Source organism: Elgaria multicarinata, chromosome 13 (genome assembly GCF_023053635.1).
Source record: "Elgaria multicarinata webbii isolate HBS135686 ecotype San Diego chromosome 13, rElgMul1.1.pri, whole genome shotgun sequence".
Taxonomy (NCBI): Eukaryota; Metazoa; Chordata; class Lepidosauria; order Squamata; family Anguidae; genus Elgaria; species Elgaria multicarinata.
Window position 1 is genome coordinate 3,042,459 of NC_086183.1, and position 18,926 is coordinate 3,061,384.

Here is an 18,926-nt window from a genome sequence, read left to right on the forward strand (position 1 = left end):
CTCTATTTGGAGGGAGACTCTAGTACTTTGATGTCTCTGCCCCCCACCACACATGCTGGCCCCTCCTGCCCCCCCACCCAGAGCTGAATCCTGTATGCAGAGCGTCGACAAAAGAAAGCAAGGGCTTGTGCTTGAGTGGAAAGGGAAGGCGGTGGCCTCTCAGGGAATGCCAGAGGTTCTCCTTCCAAGCTTTCTCCCCTCCCCACCCCCGCAGGCATCTCAGGGTCCCGTATTTTTCCTAGCAGCCACTGCCTGCCATGCCTCCCTTTCTTCCTGCTCTTAAGCCCCACTCATCTCCCTTTTTCAGAGATTGGAACAGAACCTCTCCCCATTGAACCTAGGAGATGTGAAATAATAGTCTCAAAGAGTGTGATAATTGCTTTTAAAGATTGTTCCTATACATGTGTGTAGTGCAGACAACCTTTTCTGGGCCACAGGATGTGGCATCTGGGAAGACTAGATTCCCCAGATCTTCCCATTTTAGCAATTTAATCAGTAGCTGTTCTAGTAGCTCCCCGCCCAAAATCTGCTCCCTTTTTCTCCTCTCAGTGTCTACTTCCTCTGCTCTCCTCCTTCCTCCAGTCCTCCCATTGTTTCTACCCTCCTTCTCCCTCCCTCCCTCCCTCTGAACTCTTCCCATTTCCAGATGCCTTTAAGTACTGCAGCAGATAATATAGATGTGTTCTCTGCAGCATTCCTCACCCCCCACACTCACAGCTCGGGCTGTTGAAATTTATAAGGGTTATTAACAGGTCTTCGTGGCATTAATATGCTTAGCGATGGGGAGGAGAGCCAGGGCCAGAAGCAAATGGGCGACCATCTTGGGGGTGTGCAGGGGAAGCCTGGCTTGCTGCCGCAGCTGCTGCTGCCGACATTGGCATTGACGGACCGAGAGAAGCGCTCTCCGTGTTCTTTGCCCACAACCGCTTGATCTCTTTCATGCTTCCTTAGTCAGGCTGGGTCATTGGTATTCCAAAAGCATGCTGTGTTGGCAAGGAGATGGAGAGCCACCCCCAAGAAATGCAGAGAAGCTGCAACCGAGTCTCTTCCACCACCACACGGGCCCAAAGGCATGTGCCACGGGACCCAGAACAGAAGCGGACGAGTTCCAGATTTGGCTCTTCCGAGCGAGCATCCTTTTAAGAAGAAGAAACGCTGCTCGGCCCACAAATCTTCTAAAACGCCCACCCCTTCCGATCAGTATAGAGCCTGTCTTGACGTTGTAAGGAAGGCAGGCGTACAATGGCTTCATAGCAAGGCTTCCTGCTTGCCCATCTGTACCCCTGCGCTGGATCCAAGGGGTTGTATTTTGGAGGATCAAAGCTACCAGAATCCTCAGGACAATCAGCAAAGTGTAATTCACAGGATTCATTGAGGGGAGGTGTGACAGCTAGAATGGCCTGAAACTGAGGTGGCTGCGGGGCCCATTCTCCCCCTCCCTATCTCTGTGTCTGTACACACCCACACCCACACTCAGATCCATATAGATATATATTTAGGATACTCTGTGTGAAATTTCAGCCTCAAGCTCTTATGGAGGCAGGTGGGAAGAATCTCAGAGCCAGATCTTGAGTTGAGCCAGCTTTGCCCTTTCCGGCCAATTGGCGGATCTTTCCTCACTTCCTAACAGAAGAGGAAGGTGTTGCATCGCGTGCGGCATTTCCTGTTGCGGCTGTGGCTCCTTCCTTCGGTCGTGGAGCTCCTCCACCAAAGTTCTGCTCCCTGAACCGGAAGCATCTCAGCTGTGCAACCACCTTGTCTGTCCCTTTCTCTCCTTGCAGGCCATGGACTCTGGTGGTTCCCCCTCAGTCCCCCTCATGATTGGTTGTGCTGTATCCTGTATGGCTCTGCTGACCTTACTAGTGATCTATGCCGCATTCTGGAGGTAAGTTGGACCAGCCATCCCTGGTTGGAAGTGGGTTCACAGCAGGGTGTCCAACATCTTTCAGGGCAAGGAAGGAGTTCCATTTTGGAGAAAGTCTCAGGGGCCTCATCCCACTGGTGGGTAGGGCCAAAAATACCAGCATATTTTTGCTTAATGTGAGTAACTAAGCTTCAGGGGAGGTGTTTCACCCTTTTAGGATGGGGGGGAAACTACAAATGCTGGGGGAAACTACCAAGGGGGCAAGGCTGTCTGGGAAACCCAGGAAGGCCAGATTGGGACCTGAGGCAGGCTGGATTTGAACCCTGGGCCTGAGCTTTTGCACCTCTGGTTTACATCTTGCTCTTTGAGCTAACTGTGGTCAAGGTTGACTGAAGAGATTTTTCTGCCTGAGGCAGATGCCCCTCCCCCCAGCATGTCACTTGAGGTAGTTGCCACACTCTGCCTAATGGTAGAGCCAGACCTGATCATGTTTAACCAAAATGCCACGCTGCCCTGCCAGAGGTAGTGCTGGAAGTTGGGGTGGAGGGCAGGAATGGTCTTCCGTATGTGAGCTGAAATAAAATTTTGCATGAATTGAAAACTCGGGCCATTTATCATTCAGGTTTTAGACACTTTTTACTTGTTTTAAAAAATTCTTTAATGCCAAATTGAACGCTTTATTACATCCTCAAATTCATCGTTTTACCCCGTTGCTTTTCAGCATCATACTTAAAGGGGAATATTATAAAACAAAAAGGCTCTAATTGGCAAAATATACAATTTGAACTTTGAACACCAATTTGAGTGAATATTTGCTCAAAATAAATTTAATTACAGCCACAAAGACTGTTATCCTTTTCCCCACTCATTCAGTTCAGCTCCTGCATGAGGAATGGGTGAGGCTATGCCATGATATTCGCCCTGTCCTGGACAAGGTTGCACTCCCCCAAAAGGTTCGGGTCCGTAGTTTGGGGGTGCTCTTGGATCCAGAACTGTCACTTGAGGCACAGGTGAACTCAGTGGCAAACCTTTTATCAGCTTAGGCTGATATACCAACTGCGCCCTTATCTGGACAGTGATAGCCTAGCTACAGTGATCCATGCTCTGATAACCTCTCGCTTGGATTACTGCAATGCGTTATACGAGGGGCTACCTTTGAAAATGGTCCGGAAACTTCAACTGGTACAAAACAGGGCAGCACGGTTACTAACAGGGACTGGCCGACGAGACCACATCACGCCAGTCCTTTTCCAGCTTCATTGGCTGCCAGTCCAGGTCCGGGCCCGATTCAAAGTGCTGGTACAAACATTTAAAGCCCTAAACGGCTTGGGGCCAGGCTATCTGAAGGAACGCCTCCTCCCATATGTACCTGCCTCAGGGGTCATCCTCAGGGGTCCTTCTCCGTGAGCCCGTGCCAAAGGAAGTGAGGCAGGTGGCTACCAGGAGGAGGGCCTTCTCTGCTGTGGCACCCCGGCTGTGGAACAAGCTCCCTAAGGAGGTTCGCCTGGCACCTGCACTGTATTCCTTCAGATGCCATGTGAAGATCTTTTTATTCTCTCAACATTTTAACAGTCTATAAATTTAATTTTAACTTTGCTGTTTTAAATTTGCATTTTATATTTCTATTTCTGCACTGCCGCTGATTTTATCCTGGTTGTGCGTTTATATTGTATTTTATATCATGTTTTATACTGTTTGTTTTTATACTTGGAATGGTTTTAATTTTTGTGAACTGCCCAGGGAGCTTCAGCTATTGGGAGGTACAAAAATGCAAGAAAGAAAGAAAGGAAGGAAGGAAGGAAGGAAGGAAGAGACTGAAGAGATGCAGCCAGTGGGTGGCAGTTATGGCTGGTTAAATAAGCACTTTGGGAGCATCCCTTAAGCCTTACTTTAGCTGTGTGGGAAGAGCTTTTCTATGGATTCATCGCTTGACATCAGTGCAGCATCTAAAAGCCAGCAACAAAATGGGAGTGCTTGTAGGGCAGCCCTCCAACTGCAGTAGCATCACCACCCTGAGTGGTGGGCGAGGAGGGTGTGTGTGTTGCTGATCGTGGTAAAGAAAGAGCTGTGCAATCGGCCACACCCTCGGGTTGTGGGCTGCGTAGGGCTCAGTCATGTGCATGTTTTGGGATGTGGGAGGAATCCGTTTGAGAGGTGAAGCTCGATTGGTTTTTGTCAGCTTCCCCCCCCCCCCAAAAAAAAAACACTTTGATCTGTTTTCTGCTAACTGGCCTGACTCTGCCTGCAGCGAGTCAGGCCAGTTAGCTGATTTCCCATGGGTTATTATTATTATTATTATTATTATTATTATTATTATTACTATTACTACTATTATTATTATTATTATTATTATTATTATTATTATTATTATTATTAGCACAAATTATGGCCATACTTTGCACAACTTGCACTAAGTACAGATGGCAATCCGTTCAAATCTCAGCCACAATTTGTGCTAAGTCATGCAAATCTCAGCAACATTTGCGCAAATAGTTAATTGTGACTAACACCAAAAGAAAAATGGGAAGAAGTCCCCAGAGCTCGAGAAAAACCTGTATCTTGGCTCACAAATGCAAGCTGAGTGGGCACCGGAAGTCCACTGAGCCCCAAAAGGGGCAAATTTCTAAGTGACAGACATTCCTATGCATGTTTAGGCGGGAAAAAGAAAAGCCCCACAACTCCCACGGCTGACAGGGGGGTGCTGGGAGCCGAAGGGCTTTTTTCTGTCTCAACACGCCGTAGGATTGCACTCCTGCCATTGTGCCCCAGTCATATTTGACTAGCCTCCTAGTCAACACCAATAGCCAGACTGAAGCTCCAGATAATCTCTCAAAGGGACCTCTCCCCACCCTGCCTTTTTATTCTGCAGGTTCATCAAGTCAGAACGCTCCATCATTCTTCTGAATTTTTGCGTCTCCATTTTGGCCTCCAACGTGTTGATCTTGGTGGGGCAGTCCCAGATGCTTAGTAAGGTGAGAAAACTGTGCATGCTATACACTTCTCTTCTGTCTCAGGAGGCCTCGGTTCGTTCTGCTTTTGCCCTGCATTTCTAGCTGGTCATGTTCCACTTTCACCCCTCTTTTATTTAATGCCTCTTTTCTGCAGACCCGGAAGGGAACGTGTCAATTTCCAAAGCTTGGGCCCAATTTGAATCTGAAAGGTCACCTTTCAAAATGTGCAATGTTTTGATTTTATAATTTGGTTTTGATGGACATTTTTAAATTAAAAGGAAGAGGAAAATTGTTGCCGGGAGTTGGGGTGGGGGGATTGATCTTATTTTCCAGGTCACTAGTTGATTTTCCAAGCTGCTTTCCTGTCTAACAAGAATTCATTTGGGAGGTGGGGGTGGGGTGAGGGGATTTCCCTTTCTCTGGGGCATTGTGAAAAAACTACTCATGAGTTTTGTTGTTGCTGTTGATGATGGAGATCATAGAATAGTAGAGTTGGAAGGGGCCTATAAGGCCATCGTGTCCAAACCAATGCTCAATGCAGGAATCCACCCTAAAGCATCCCTGGCAGATGGTTGTCCAGCTGCCTCTTGAAGGCCTCTTGTGTGGGAGAGGCCACAACCTCCCTAGGTCATTGGTTCCATTGTTGTGCTGCTCTAACGGTCAGGAAGTTTCTCCTGATGTCCAGCCTCAATCTAGCTTCCTGTAACTTGAACACATTAGTCCATGTCCTGCACTCTGGGATGATCGAGAAGAAATCCTGACCTTCCTCTGTGTGACAACCTTTCAAGCCCTTGAAGGCACTATCATGTCTCCCCTCCATCTTCTCTTCTCCAGGCTAAACATGCCCAGTTCTTTCAGTCTGTCCTTATAGGGCTTTGTTTCCAGACCCTTGATCATCCTTGTTGCCCTCCTCTAAACAGACTCCAGCTTGTCTGTTTGTACTTTGTCTTCAAAGTACATGACTCATTCATTTAAAACATTTAGATACCTTCCTTACATCAAAACATTTCAAGATGGTTTCACACAGTAACAGAAGCAGAAAAGAAGAGTTGGTATCTGCCCCAAAGAGCTTACAATCTAAGTTTCACCTGTGTATGGTGGTGGGAAGGAAGACAGAGGGAACGGAGGCAAAGTTAATCCGGGACCAGTGATGTTTGCTGGTGGTGACCCTCCAGATGTTGAACTCCCAATTCCCCAACCAACATAGCTGGTCAGGGAACTCCCAATTCCAGCCCTGGTTTCTGCCAAATTGAACATGCCTTGAGAGGGAGAAAGAAGTGCCATGTGCGCACTACCTTTTTGCATCATGCCAAACAGTCACAGTATTCTGTTTCCTATCCAGATGTGTCTGGAAGCATGACTGCAACAACTCTCCTCCCTTATTTGTCTCTGGCATCTGATATTTGTGGGGCCTAGAATCTCTATCCCAGAGGCAAGTTGGGTGCAGTTGCAAACTGAACGCTGGGCTAGAGAAGCCCCTTGACTGACCCTGCAGGACTCTTCTCATCTCCAGGCGCTGCAGAGTTTGAGAAGCGTTCCCAGAAGCGCTTCTTCGCTTCTCTCTCCCTCGCTCTCTCTGTCTCTCTGGGGCTAAGTCCCTGAGGGTGACAGAGCCAAACAGCAGCTGTTTGGAGATGACTCATACTTAGTGAGAGAGTCTGTCCTTGTCTGCAATGCATGGGGAAATTGAAATATTTGCTTATCTGCAGCCTGTACATCCAGGAAGAAAACTTAGGGGGGGGGGGGATGCTGAGGAGCAGAGAAAAGCCAGGAGCAGGGGTGTGCTGGAAATGCCTTCGTTTATGAGAAACAGAGAGAGAGAGAGAGCGCAAAGCAGTGTTTGGCAAGGTTCTCTGTTTTTCAGGATCCGTTATTCTTGGTTTTGGTCCTTCTGGATGCAGACATGGGCTTGAAAAGAACTGGGCATCAGCTCCTGGGTTTTTGCAGGTCCAGAAGAGGAGAGAGCTGAGGCACCTGAGCACCCCCTCCCTCCGATGTGCCCCTCCCTCTCACAGCACTAACAAAAGCTATTTAGAGGCAGTGTGGTGCATTGGTTAGACTAGGATTGGGGAGATCCGGGTCCTAGTCCCCACTCAGCCATGAAGTTCACTGGGTGACTTTGGGCCAGTCGCTGACTCTCCACTCAACCTACCTCACAGGGTTGTTGTGAGGGTAAATGGAGAGGAGGAGAATCACGTAAGCTGTCTTGGGCTGCTTGGAGGAAAAGTGGAATATAAACGTAACAAATAAATAAATACATTTAGCAGCAGCTGCTCCTGGTGCCACACCTTTCTACCACACCCCTTCCTCCATCCCACAGTGAGGATTTGTCTCAGAGCAGGCATAGTCGTCCCTCCTGGCCTGGTCCCTGTGGGGGAGTATTTTGGAAACAGAGCCAGGGTCTCTTGGACCCCTGATCATCCTGGTTGCCCTCCTCTGAACAAGCTCCAGCTTGTCTGCGTCCTTCTTGACATGTGGAGCCCAGAACTGGATGCAGTACTGTAGATGAGGCCTAACCAGGGCCGAATAGAGGGGTACCAGTACCTCGTCAGATTTGGAAGCTATACCTCTATTAATGCAGCCCCAATATAGCATTTGCTTTTTTTGCAGCTACATCACACTGTTGGTTCATATTCAGCCTGTGATCTACAACAATTCCAAGATCCTTCTTGTTTGTAGTTGTGGGGGATGAGTGTTTTCACTAAGAACAGGAATGGCTCTGTCATCTCACGTTGGACTCCCTTGGGTGGGGAAGCCCATCTCCGTTCCTCCTTCCATTTGTTGTGATCTAATCTGGGGGTGAGCACTTCCATGCTTCTCAGTTCTTGGGTGTGAATCCTCCACTTCAGTGCATTAACTTGGTCCAGAGAGATCAAAGGCTGCGGCGACGCTCTTTCAACGCCCCCAGGCAGCCCAGGCCAACCATTGCTGCAGAGCTCACTGGCAGGCGGCCTTGTGCATAATAGATCACTGCCCTGTGGCATTTTCCCTTGATGTACCAGAGACATCAAGAGCTTGGAGAGGATGTTACAGGCATGAGGGGAACATGGAGGGGCATGTGTACGCCAGAGGAGCCGTCCATGTCTCCGTGCATTGCCGGGTGTATCTTGCCCGACAAAATGCTTGTAAGTGAAATGGGCAGGGATTTGTTGCTTCTGGGCTATGACTGGAGTCAGGAAGTAGGTTTTTGGTTTCGGTGTTTTTCCATAGAGGTGACAGGAGTATGATAGGACCGCCATTGCCCCAGGTGTGCACGTTTACCTTCTGTCATTGTGCATGTTTTGCATATTTTCTCCTTCAAAAAACCCTGCAAAATCTGTTTGACCAAAGAGAGAGACAGGAGGGGGCAGGGGAAGAGAGCAAAGTCACCCACATACCTGAATATCGTGCTGATTAAGATGGACTTTTGGGGCAGACCTGCCCACCACCTTCCTATGCCACCTGAATGAACTACTGTAGCACCGTTTGGGAAATCAGGGAAAGCTGAAATGGATCCAAATGACTTCAGGTTCCTGTGCATTCAACCTGCGGATTCCCCAGTGGATCAGCATCATCCGAGTTGTGTGGATTTTCTGGCCATTTTTGTACTTTCTGGAATTACAGAAATATGAAAGTTACTGGAAAATATATGAATATACATGGAATACACACACACATAATGTTTTATACATCTCTGATTTCTGTTCAGCCTTTGCTGTGTAGCACTTTTTTTGTGCGCTTTGCTCATTGATCATACGCTGAGCTAAGAAAAATATGCAAAATGTTACGTGCCAGCGTAAGTTACATAAATTACTTTTTTGCACACTTTTCTGAAGTGGGGGGGGGGAATCCACTTTCATTCCAATCAGATGATGGAATGGAAGACACCTGACAATCTGCAAAACACTCCTGGAAGAGATTAAACAAAATCCATGTGTCCCTAAGCGCAGTGGCTAAGAATAAGAGCTGAAGGCCAGAGGCTTCCAGTTCAAATCCCACCTCAGCCACCCACACATCTTTCTAGAAATATCTTTGAACGAAGGACATCGCCCGCCTAGGCACCCAAATGTAAGAGTCTGTAAATTCCAAGCTGATTCTCCACCTTTATCTCCCACTCCCCCATAACTCAGTTTACGTTAAAGACGTACTGAAGAAATCACCTGGAGGATGTGTGACCAGGCCCTCCCAGGCTATTGATTTGTCAGTTTGAATTTCCCTCCCAGTAAACTGTCCAGGCCCATAGAAATAATTCCGGTCTTTTGACATTTTCCATTGCCTTTTTGGGGTGGGGGCAAAGAGCCTACGCTCCACACTCTGGAGTTCCAAGACACACACAAACACACCAGGTAATCTGCTTTGGTGAGTTCCCAAAGGGGGAATCTGGCCCCTTCTAGGCTCACTGGGTTTCTCCAAAGCCCCCTGGCTCAGCTTGCATTTGCAAGCCAAGCTGTGTCCCAAAATGTGTCCCAGAATCCAGGAACCCTTCTCAGATATTTTTTCTTCAAATGACATTTACATTAATTGCAGCCCTAATTTGCACAAATTTCGGCCCTAATTTGCTTGTTTTGAGCAAATCACAATTTGTGCAAATTAAGCATGTTATGGCCAAAATTTGCACAAATCACGAAAACGCAACTGCAATTTGCATGAATCTCTCTCTAAGGGGACACCCCTGCCTCAAAGCTGGCCTCCCTGGAGCTGCTTCAAGTCAGGCCAGCTCCCCAGTGAATGAGACGAAGTCGAGGGGGAGGGGCAGCTGAGGAAAGGTCAGTGAATATCACACCCCGAGCAAGTTCCTCCAAAATCCCTGGTTAAACAATTAGTGAGCAAGGTTCCTTTTATTTTTAAAAGCAACTATTTCTCAATTTATCTCTGCTCGGTTCTTGAATAAATACATTGGACTGGAAACTGGAGTTCATTTGCTTCCTCTTTCCTAGCCTGGGAAGATAACCAGATTGTTTAAAGGGGGCTCTGAAATAGGGGCATCTCCTCCTCTATATCTAAAAAGCCATAAGCCTGCCTTTCGCTGTGGGCTGCGAAATGGATATTACAAAAAGACACAGTGTGGCGGCGGCCCTATGCCTGAGGAAGGTCACTTGTTTTGGCTTATGTCCTACCTCGCAGGGTGGAGGTGCAGAGATAAGTTTCTCATATGGCACCTATGCACATTGGTAGCCCACCAACCATGTCTGGTGTCTCAGCAGGATCTACAGAAACGGGGTGGGGTGGGGGTGGGGCTGTCGACCAAGCACCCGTAAGGCATCAAGATATGGTTAGTGAGCTTCGTTCATGTTTATGGACTAGAGGTTGTGGAGATCTCTCTTAGGCTAACTGCAGAACCAATCAGTTGATGTTACTGGTCGGCCATTCTGTGCTCGCTGTGGCAACACTGGAAATCTTTGGTTTCTCATATCCTGAGCCACAGTTGTGTGGTGCAGGGTTTTGTGTGTCCCTTGTGTGTGCAGTAATAGAGAGAGCTCAACTCCTTTTCTAGCCCACCTTGTCTGTTTGATAAAATTAGGGTGAGCCCTGGTTAGGCCTCATCTAGAGTATTGCGTCCAGTTCTGGGCTCCACAATTCAAGAAGGACGCAGACAAGCTGGAGCGTGTTCAGAGGAGGGCGACCAGGATGATCAGGGGTCTGGAAACAAAGCCCTATGAAGAGAGACTGAAAGAACTGGGCATGTTTAGCCTGGAGAAGAGAAGATGGAGGGGAGACATGATAGCACTCTTCAAATACTTAAAAGGTTGTCACACAGAGGAGGGCCAGGATCTCTTCCCGATCCTCCCAGAGTGCAGGACACGGAATAACGGGCTCAAGTTAAAGGAAGCCAGATTCCAGCTGGACAACAGGAAAAACTTCCTGACTGTTAGAGCAGTACAACAATGGAATCAGTTACCTAGGGAGGTTGTGGGCTCTCCCACACTAGAGGCCTTCAAGAGGCAGCTGGACAAGCATCTGTCAGGGATGCTTTAGGGTGGATTCCTGCATTGAGCGGGGAGTTGGACTCAATGGCCTTGTAGGCCCCTTCCAACTCTGCTATTCTATGATTCTATGAAAAGGAGGACAGGGCTCCTGTATCTTTAACAGTTGTATTGAAAAAGGAATTTCAGCAGGCCTCATCTGTATGCATGCAGCACCTGGTGAAATGTCCTCTTCATCACAACAGTTAAAGCTGCAGGAGCCCTGCCCTCTTTTGTATCTGTCACTCTAGGTAGGGCTCCTGCAGGTTTCTGCAGGAGAATCTCAGTTCGGCTCATTTCCGTTTCCGACGTGCTTTTCAGTTCATTCAAACAGGAAGATTGTGCACTTTGAACAGGAAAAATATGTCTGTGCGCATTTTTCAAGAGTGTACTTTTCCCATTTTTTGAAAAATGCACATTTCAAAAAACACATGTATTTTAACATGATGGCAAGTTCGGGAATGTGCAGAAATCTCAAAAAATGTGCTTCTGTTTGCATTCACATTTGGGGTTGTGAATGGGGCTAGTTCAGGTGATTTCTGAATTGAAACAAAATTCTCAGACATTCCTAATGTGCACATGTGTACATCCATGTGCCATCTGCCTGAGCAATACGGCTTGCAACTAGGGCAGAATCAAAATAACCCCCCCTTGTTTGCTAGGATTTTAAGGGGCGTAAAACAACATCTCCCATGGTGCGCACAGGTGTTGCAGGCACCTTCACTGTGTTTCCATGCTGCTCGCCTCAGCCACACTCTCCTTCCACAGCCATCAGTTCCCTTTGCGCACACTGCTGGTTGAATTCAGTTGGCTGCCATGGTAACTGACACGGTTCCGTTGATGACATCACGGCACTGCATCTGAGATGATGATGTCATGAAAAAACAAAACCACACACAAGGCTAAGATTGAAATGGTTTCGAGGTTGTACCCTGGCTGTGGACTCACTAAGGCAGCCTTTACCAAGCTAGGGCCCTCCAGAGGTTATGGACTACAACTCCCAGAACCCCCCAGCCAACTATGCTACACTAGAGGACCTTCCGTAGCCTCATCTCCCATCACAGGGCTGTCACAAGGATTACTATGGTGACGCGTGTTTTCTTCCTTCTGCTCCTCCTGCTCCTCCTGCTCCTCCCCCTCCCCCCTTTCCAGGGCGTCTGCACCATGACAGCTGCATTCCTCCATTTCTTCTTCCTCTCCTCCTTCTGCTGGGTGCTGACAGAGGCTTGGCAGTCCTACTTGGCTGTGATTGGTAGGATCCGGACACGCCTCGTTCGTAAACGCTTCCTCTGCCTTGGATGGGGTAGGAGAGCATGTTCTCTTCTTGGGTCAGAGTGCCACATCCCTAGTGGTGGAGGGTCAGGGAGGCACGACGCGGGGGGCGAGAGATGTGGACACGCAGATCCCCTGGCCGCTGCAGAGTCCAGGAGTGACTGGCACATGCTAAGGCCACCTTCCCCATCCGGTCACTTCAGAGATTCTAGACTTCACTCCCAACAGCCCCAGCCGCTGTGGCGAACGGTCAGGAATGCAAAGCACCTTGGAGAGCTCCTTTAGAGTTCTGGCTGGTCCTGCCTGAAACCTGGAGCGGATTCACCGCCCCACTGGCATCGGAGCCAACCAGCCTCCATTGGCACCAGGTTGGGGGAAGCTGTGTTCATGCATCATGGCAGAGCTGTAGCTATCTGATCCAACCCCCTGCTCGATGTAGAGAATCCCAAACAGGTGTCTGCACAGCCCCTCTGTGAATACTTCCAACTTGCCAACTCCCCCAACACTGAGGTAATGGCTTCCATTGTCAAGCTGCTTTTACCCTTAAGAAATTTATCCTAATGTTCAACCAAAATCTGCCCTCCTGTAGCTTATGCCCATTAGATCTAGCCCTGGCCTACGGAGGCAGCCGAGAACAAGCCTTTGCCCTCGGTGATGGGACAGCCCTTCAGGTATTTGAAAAATGCTATCGTATTCCCCCTCGGTCTTGACTTCTCCAGGCTGAACATCCCAGTTCCTTCAACCTTTCCTTTTCCACAACTCTGTTGCCATCTCCGTGGCCAGATCCAATGCTACAGAGAGGCCTTTCAATGAGGCCTTCCATCAAAGATCAAAGTACCCAAGGAATACACATGAATGTACAAAGCAGTGCTTATTCTTGGGGCAAATGCAGTGCGTACCTCTTGCTTCCGGACCAAGTAGTTTCACATACAGGGGAAGGTAAGGCGAGTGGAAGCTTCCCTCAAAGGCCTCTTCTGGTGAGAATAAAAAATAGGCCTAGGAATGGCATGACATTTCAGAATTGGGAGTGTTCAGAAACCAAGCTCCCCCAGGTTGCAAAAACCAGACCAACGTATGCAAAGGTTTGCATGGCTCTGTTCGTCATTAGCCTTCCTCCTCCCTTCTCCCAAACTTCCTTGTGTGTGGGGAAGGAGACCAGAGGCAGATAAGACTGGGAACGCTGCAGGGCTCTCCCAAGCTTTTTGGGTTTTTTTGCTCTATAAGCCACCCAGAGAATAATTCTTTGTGGGTTCCTCAATACATCTATATCAATATTCTTATCTATTTCTTTCCCACCCAGGATTGCCGGCCTTGGTAGTTGCAGTCTCTGTTGGCTTTACCCGGACCAAAGGATATGGAACATCCACCTAGTACGTTTTTCTGGGGTTGGGTGGTGATGATGACGCTGCGCTCCTCACATTACTGAAATAAAACCAGGGGAGAAGGAAAGGGCTGGTGTTCAAAGGGAGCCTGTGTCCCCCTGATGTGTTCAGTCCTGCAGCCTCCAGAAGAAAGCTGTGAGGCTCCAGGAAGAGGGGCCGAACAAATCCTTGTAAAGGACTTGACTGCCACCCCTGAATGCTGTGGCGGAGCACAGGGCCAACCCTGATGGACAGCTGCCCTGCGCCCAACCACCCCCTGCCCCATCATGCCAGATACCTGTGGCAGGGATCTCTGGGCGTTTTTAGCAGAGATGCCAGCTGACAAACCCTACTCCAGTCTACCGTGGAGAAGAGGCTTCTGGAGGAGCAAGGGCAAAGAGGAAGCAAAAGCATGGAGTTGGGTAGCTGGATGTGGCCTTTGGGGCCGGGTTAAAGGAGCCCACCCGGTTAGTTTCCACTAGTGGTGGGCAGACAAACAATGGTCGAGAGAGCTGGGATTTTCCGAACGTCGTCTCAACTCTTGCCTTGTGCCCAATTCCTGCTTGAGTTTGCGATCGCTGCTGCGCTCTGCACAAACAGGAAAAGTGCACAATTCGAGCAGCAGTGAAACGTAAACTTTGCACAGCTTTCCTAATTCCTCCATAGACTAGAGTGGGGGTTGATTCAGTCTGCAGGAGAAATTTGTGCAAATCAGGAAAATTGTGCTCAATCAAACTGGGAAGTTGTGCAAATTGAATATGAGCACGTGCCTGGCAATATGGGAACATTTTTGGCAGACGCGCTCATGCTAACAGTTTTGAACCGGGCATGCTTGCCTGTTTTTGTGAGCAAAAATGACGTGATCATACACCTCTAGTTTTAGCTCAGTGTTGCTGAAGAAAATCCAGGTGTCACCCAGAAGTGGAGCCAGCCCTGGACCTCTACGTGTGGGCTGGCCCTTTGGAGCTAGGAACTGGGGCCAGTAAAAGAATCACACTTCATCTTTAACCTTCTGGAACAGCCTTCCCCAACCTGGTGTCATCCAGATGTGTTGGAATGCAACTCTCATCATTCCTAGCTAGCATGGCCAATGAGGAAAGTTGTAGTCCTCACACATTTTTTATTTATTTATTTATTTATTTAAGGATTTTTATGCTGCCATTCAGCCAAAAAAGGCTCTCACGGCGGCTTACAAAAGTATTTCTTGACATCTGGAGAGGACCAGGTTACGGAAGGCTCTTATAGACGGAGATGGGAATTTGAAAGGATCTCTGCGTTAGAAAACCAAACCAAGGCGTTTAGAAGCCTCAGTTCCATTTCCAGGCAAGAAGGGCCTTGAAACTGGGACCTCTTTGGGTTCTTCCTGCTCTTCTTCAGCTTGGAGACAATGTCATCCTTCTCTCCGCAGCTGCTGGCTGTCCCTTGAAGGAGGATTGCTCTATGCTTTTGTTGGTCCCGCTGCTGTGATTGTTCTGGTAGGTGACCAGAGGCGCATTATCAGGCTCAGTGACTTGTTTTTTGTGGTCCCACTCCATTGTCCCTCGTGCTGATGTACAAGAGGCTTGCAAGGACACATCTAAAAATCATCCCCCCACCAGAGAATTACATATGCTCATGCAACTAGACTTGCTTCATTATAAGCCCTCCCCCAACTTTGCCACCCCACATAGGCTACAAATGTGAATGGCGGGATCTTTGCCCCATTTAACGGTGATAGGATTCACTTTCCTCATTGCTGCTGAGTCCCGTTGTCCCACCACCCACCCCAAATCTCCTTCCATTTCTACTCTGATAGGAAGCATTTGTTTCACATTTTTGCCTTCACTCTGCCTTGGCTTCACAATGGCATCCTCAGAGTAAGGGCAGAAACAGGACATAATTGGCTCCGATCTGGTTAGGAACAGAAGGAACTTTTGGACAGTGTGTGGGAGATCAGTCGCTGTCAGGATCACATAGAAAGTGTGGTCACACCATGAATCTGCCCAAATCCTCCATTCTTCTTCTGAGCCGCCTTCCCAGGTTCCCCACCTCACCCTCTGAAGTGAGGCAGGGGGTGACTGGGGAAAAGACCCTCGGGGTTTCGGGGGGCCCATCTGTGGAATGTCCTCCCCAGGGAAGCTTACCTTCCTGTGTTAGGTGAAGACATTATCTTGGCCAGGCATGTCAGCCACTTTTATGACTGGTTTTAGTTTTACGGTATAACTCTGCTGGATTTTATTGGTTTTGTGGCTGCGTATCCTATGCTTTTGTCCTCAGGTTTTAAAATATCTTTTTGCTGTCATTTTATTAATAGCTGTTGTTTGCGACCCTTGGAGGTTTACACTGAACGGCGGCTGAGCGTAGTAGGCAGGCCCCGTGGGTTCTGCTTACCACGGATCTCTTTACAGATGGGTGAACATGCAATGTTCAGACTCATTGAAATTCCCCAAATTCCTCCTGCTGAATGCAAATGTCTTTTTCTTTCCTTTTTTCAATTGGGAAAAAATGTTCATTTTTAAAATGCAGATTATCCCCATTGAAGAAATGCACGTTTTCCAAAATGTGCATTTTACCTCATAAAAATGTGCATTCTCCTTCGCGGTCTCTGTGCATCACACATATGGGCTCTGCGCCTGCACTGAGCTAACAATCGAAACTTCTAAAGCTGAGAACGTTCAGTTTGGGCGGGAACCCCTCCCCCACCGTCGTGTGCGCATGCACTGCAGGTTCCCGCCCATCTCCTCAGTTTCTCTTCAACCGCCTTGCTGGTAACACGCTCAGGACTTCGCTCCAGTTTTACTTACCAGTGTTGTTTGAGAACGTTCGTAGTCTTCTTGTTAGTTCTTGTTAGTTCTTTCCTTCTTCTTCTTCCCTTTTCTATCCTAATTTATATAGTTAAAAATTATTTCTATCTTTATTATAATCACAACGCATGGCACCAAAGGCCCCGTTCAGAAAGTGCGTTAAGTGCCGCAGCAAGCTTCCCCCAGCAGACGGCCATTCCCTCTGCCTTCTATGCCTGGGCGAGTCTCACATAACTGAGTCTTGTGCCCACTGCATGAGTTTTTCAAAGCAAACTCGCCGAAATCGCTCCAACCGCCTTAAGGCAATTTTGTGGAAGAACGCCTTGCTTGCAGTCGACAAACCGAAAACTATGTCCACCGAAAAGCCTACCACTCCACCCACACACCGAGAAGGAACCAGTGGGTGAGACCTAACAAGGCAAGACAGACCGCAAAAAAAGCTGAAAGATAAGCATTCTTCTCTAGAAAAGCCACAGGCAAAAAAGAGAAAGCCTGATCTAGCCAAGCACGAGGCAAAAAAGGCAAAAAAATCGGGGGTCGCTCACACATCCCCAACGCCTATCGTTTCTCCACCGCGCCCGTCGACACCACTTCTTTTGCCTCCGCAAACAAATGACCCACAGACAGCGTCGATGTCGAGGTTCAATCACGGCAGTACACAAGGCTCTCGACACGGAAGTGCCTCTCGACACGAAAGAGAGTCCACTCCAGCCCACAGCCGCTGCTCCGTCTCCAGACACGACGCCCCACTGTCGACATCGAGAATCAGCCGACCTAACACCGCGTCCCTCTCTGAAGGAGAGATTCAAGATTCTTCCTCTCCACGGCCGATCATTGTGATAGACCTTCCACAGCAGCCATCTCCCAGATCATAGAATCATAGAATCATAGAATAGCAGAGTTGGAAGGGGCCTACAAGGCCATCGAGTCCAACCCCCTGCTCAATGCAGGAATCCACCCTAAAGCATCCCTGACAGATGCTTGTCCAGCTGCCTCTTGAATGCCTCTAGTGTGGGAGAGCCCACAACCTCCCTAGGTAGCTGATTCCATTGTCGCACTGCTCTAACAGTCAGGAAGTTTTTCCTGATGTCCAGCCGGAATCTGGCTTCCTTTAACTTGAGCCCGTTATTCCGTGTCCTGCACTCTGGGAGGATCAAGAAGAGATCCTGGCCCTCCTCTGTGTGACAACCTTTTAAGTATTTGAAGAGTGCTATCATGTCTCCCCTCAATCTTCTCTTCTCCAGGCTAAACATGCCCAGTTCTTTCAGTCTCTCTTCATAGGGCTTTGTTTCTAGACCTCTGATCATCCTGGTTGCCCTCTTCTGAACACGCTCCAGCTTGTCTGCATCCTTCTTGAATTGTGGAGCCCAGAACTGGACGCAATACTCTAGATGAGGCCTAACCAGGGCCGAATAGAGAGGAACCAGTACCTCACGTGATTTGGAAGCTATACTTCTATTAATGCAGCCCAAAATAGCATTTGCCTTTCTTGCAGCCATATCGCACTGTTGGCTCATATTCAGCTTGTGATCTACAACAATTCCAAGATCTTTCTCGTTTGTAGTATTGCTGAGCCAAGTGTCCCCCATCTTGTAACTGTGCAATTGGTTTCTATTCCCTAAATGTAGAACTTGGCATTTATCCCTATTAAATTTCATTCTGTTGTTTTCAGCCCAGCACTCCAGCCTATCAAGATCACTTTGAAGTTTGTTTCTGTCTTCCAGGGTATTAGCTATCCCACTCAATTTTGTGTCATCTGCAAATTTGATCAGCGTTCCCTGCACCTCCTCGTCCAAATTATTAATAAAAATGTTGAAGAGCACTGGGCCCAGGACTGAGCCCTGCGGCACCCCACTCGTTGCCTCTCCCCAGTTTGAGAAGGTTCCATTGATAAGTACTCTTTGAGTCCGATTCTGTAGCCAACTGTGGATCCACCTAATAGTTGTTCCATCTAGCCCACTTTTAGCTAGTTTGTTAATCAGAATGTCATGTGGTACTTTGTCAAAAGCTTTGCTGAAGTCAAGATATATGACGTCCACAGCATTCCCACAGTCCACAAGGGAGGTTATCCTATCAAAAAATGAGATCAAATTAGTCTGACAGGATTTGTTCCTGACAAATCCATGTTGGCTTCTAGTAATCACTGCATTGGTTTCAAGGTGTTTACAGATTGACTTCTTTATAATCTGCTCCAGAATTTTCCCAGGGATGGATGTCAGACTGACTGGTCTGTAGTTCCCAGGTTCCTCCTTTTTGCCCTTTTTGAAGATAGGGACAACGTTAGCCCTCCTCCAGTCATCCGGCACCTCACCCATCTTCCATGATTTTGCAAAGATAATAGACAAAGGTTCTGAGAGTTCTTCCGCTAGCTCCTTCATTACTCTTGGATGCAGTTCATCGGGCCCTGGAGATTTGAACTCATTCAAGGAAATTAGGTGTTCTTTGACCATTTGTTTATCAATCTCAAACTGCAATCCTGCCCCCTCAACTTCTGCTTCTGCTTATAGCCCTTCTGCTGTTTGGGCTATAAGATGTTTGGCTTATAGCCCAAACCCTTCTACAATATCTAACAGGTCCCGACACGATTCTTATAATTCGAGATCAAGATCTCCCGCAAGGGATAGAAGCTGGAACCAGTTCTCAGCATGGTCGATACCGTCCAATCAACAAGGGCTTCAAGGCTCCTATCATGATATTGAACACAACCGGGAAAGCCGTTCGCGCTCTTCAACACCTCGCCGGCTCCCTTCCGC

The 18,926-nt window shown here is 48.2% G+C and overlaps 1 protein-coding gene across 1 annotated transcript in view; it reads left to right on the top strand.

Annotated features, from left to right (window-relative positions):
• Positions 1–18,926, top strand: part of ADGRB2 (adhesion G protein-coupled receptor B2) — a 103,447-nt gene that overhangs the window by 57,525 nt on the left and 26,996 nt on the right. Inside the window, exons 15-19 of the mRNA XM_063140528.1 lie at positions 1,782–1,885; positions 4,734–4,836; positions 11,910–12,060; positions 13,330–13,399; positions 14,799–14,865. Of these exons, the coding sequence (XP_062996598.1) occupies positions 1,782–1,885; positions 4,734–4,836; positions 11,910–12,060; positions 13,330–13,399; positions 14,799–14,865 (495 nt within the window). The remainder of the gene's footprint in view (positions 1–1,781; positions 1,886–4,733; positions 4,837–11,909; positions 12,061–13,329; positions 13,400–14,798; positions 14,866–18,926) is intronic.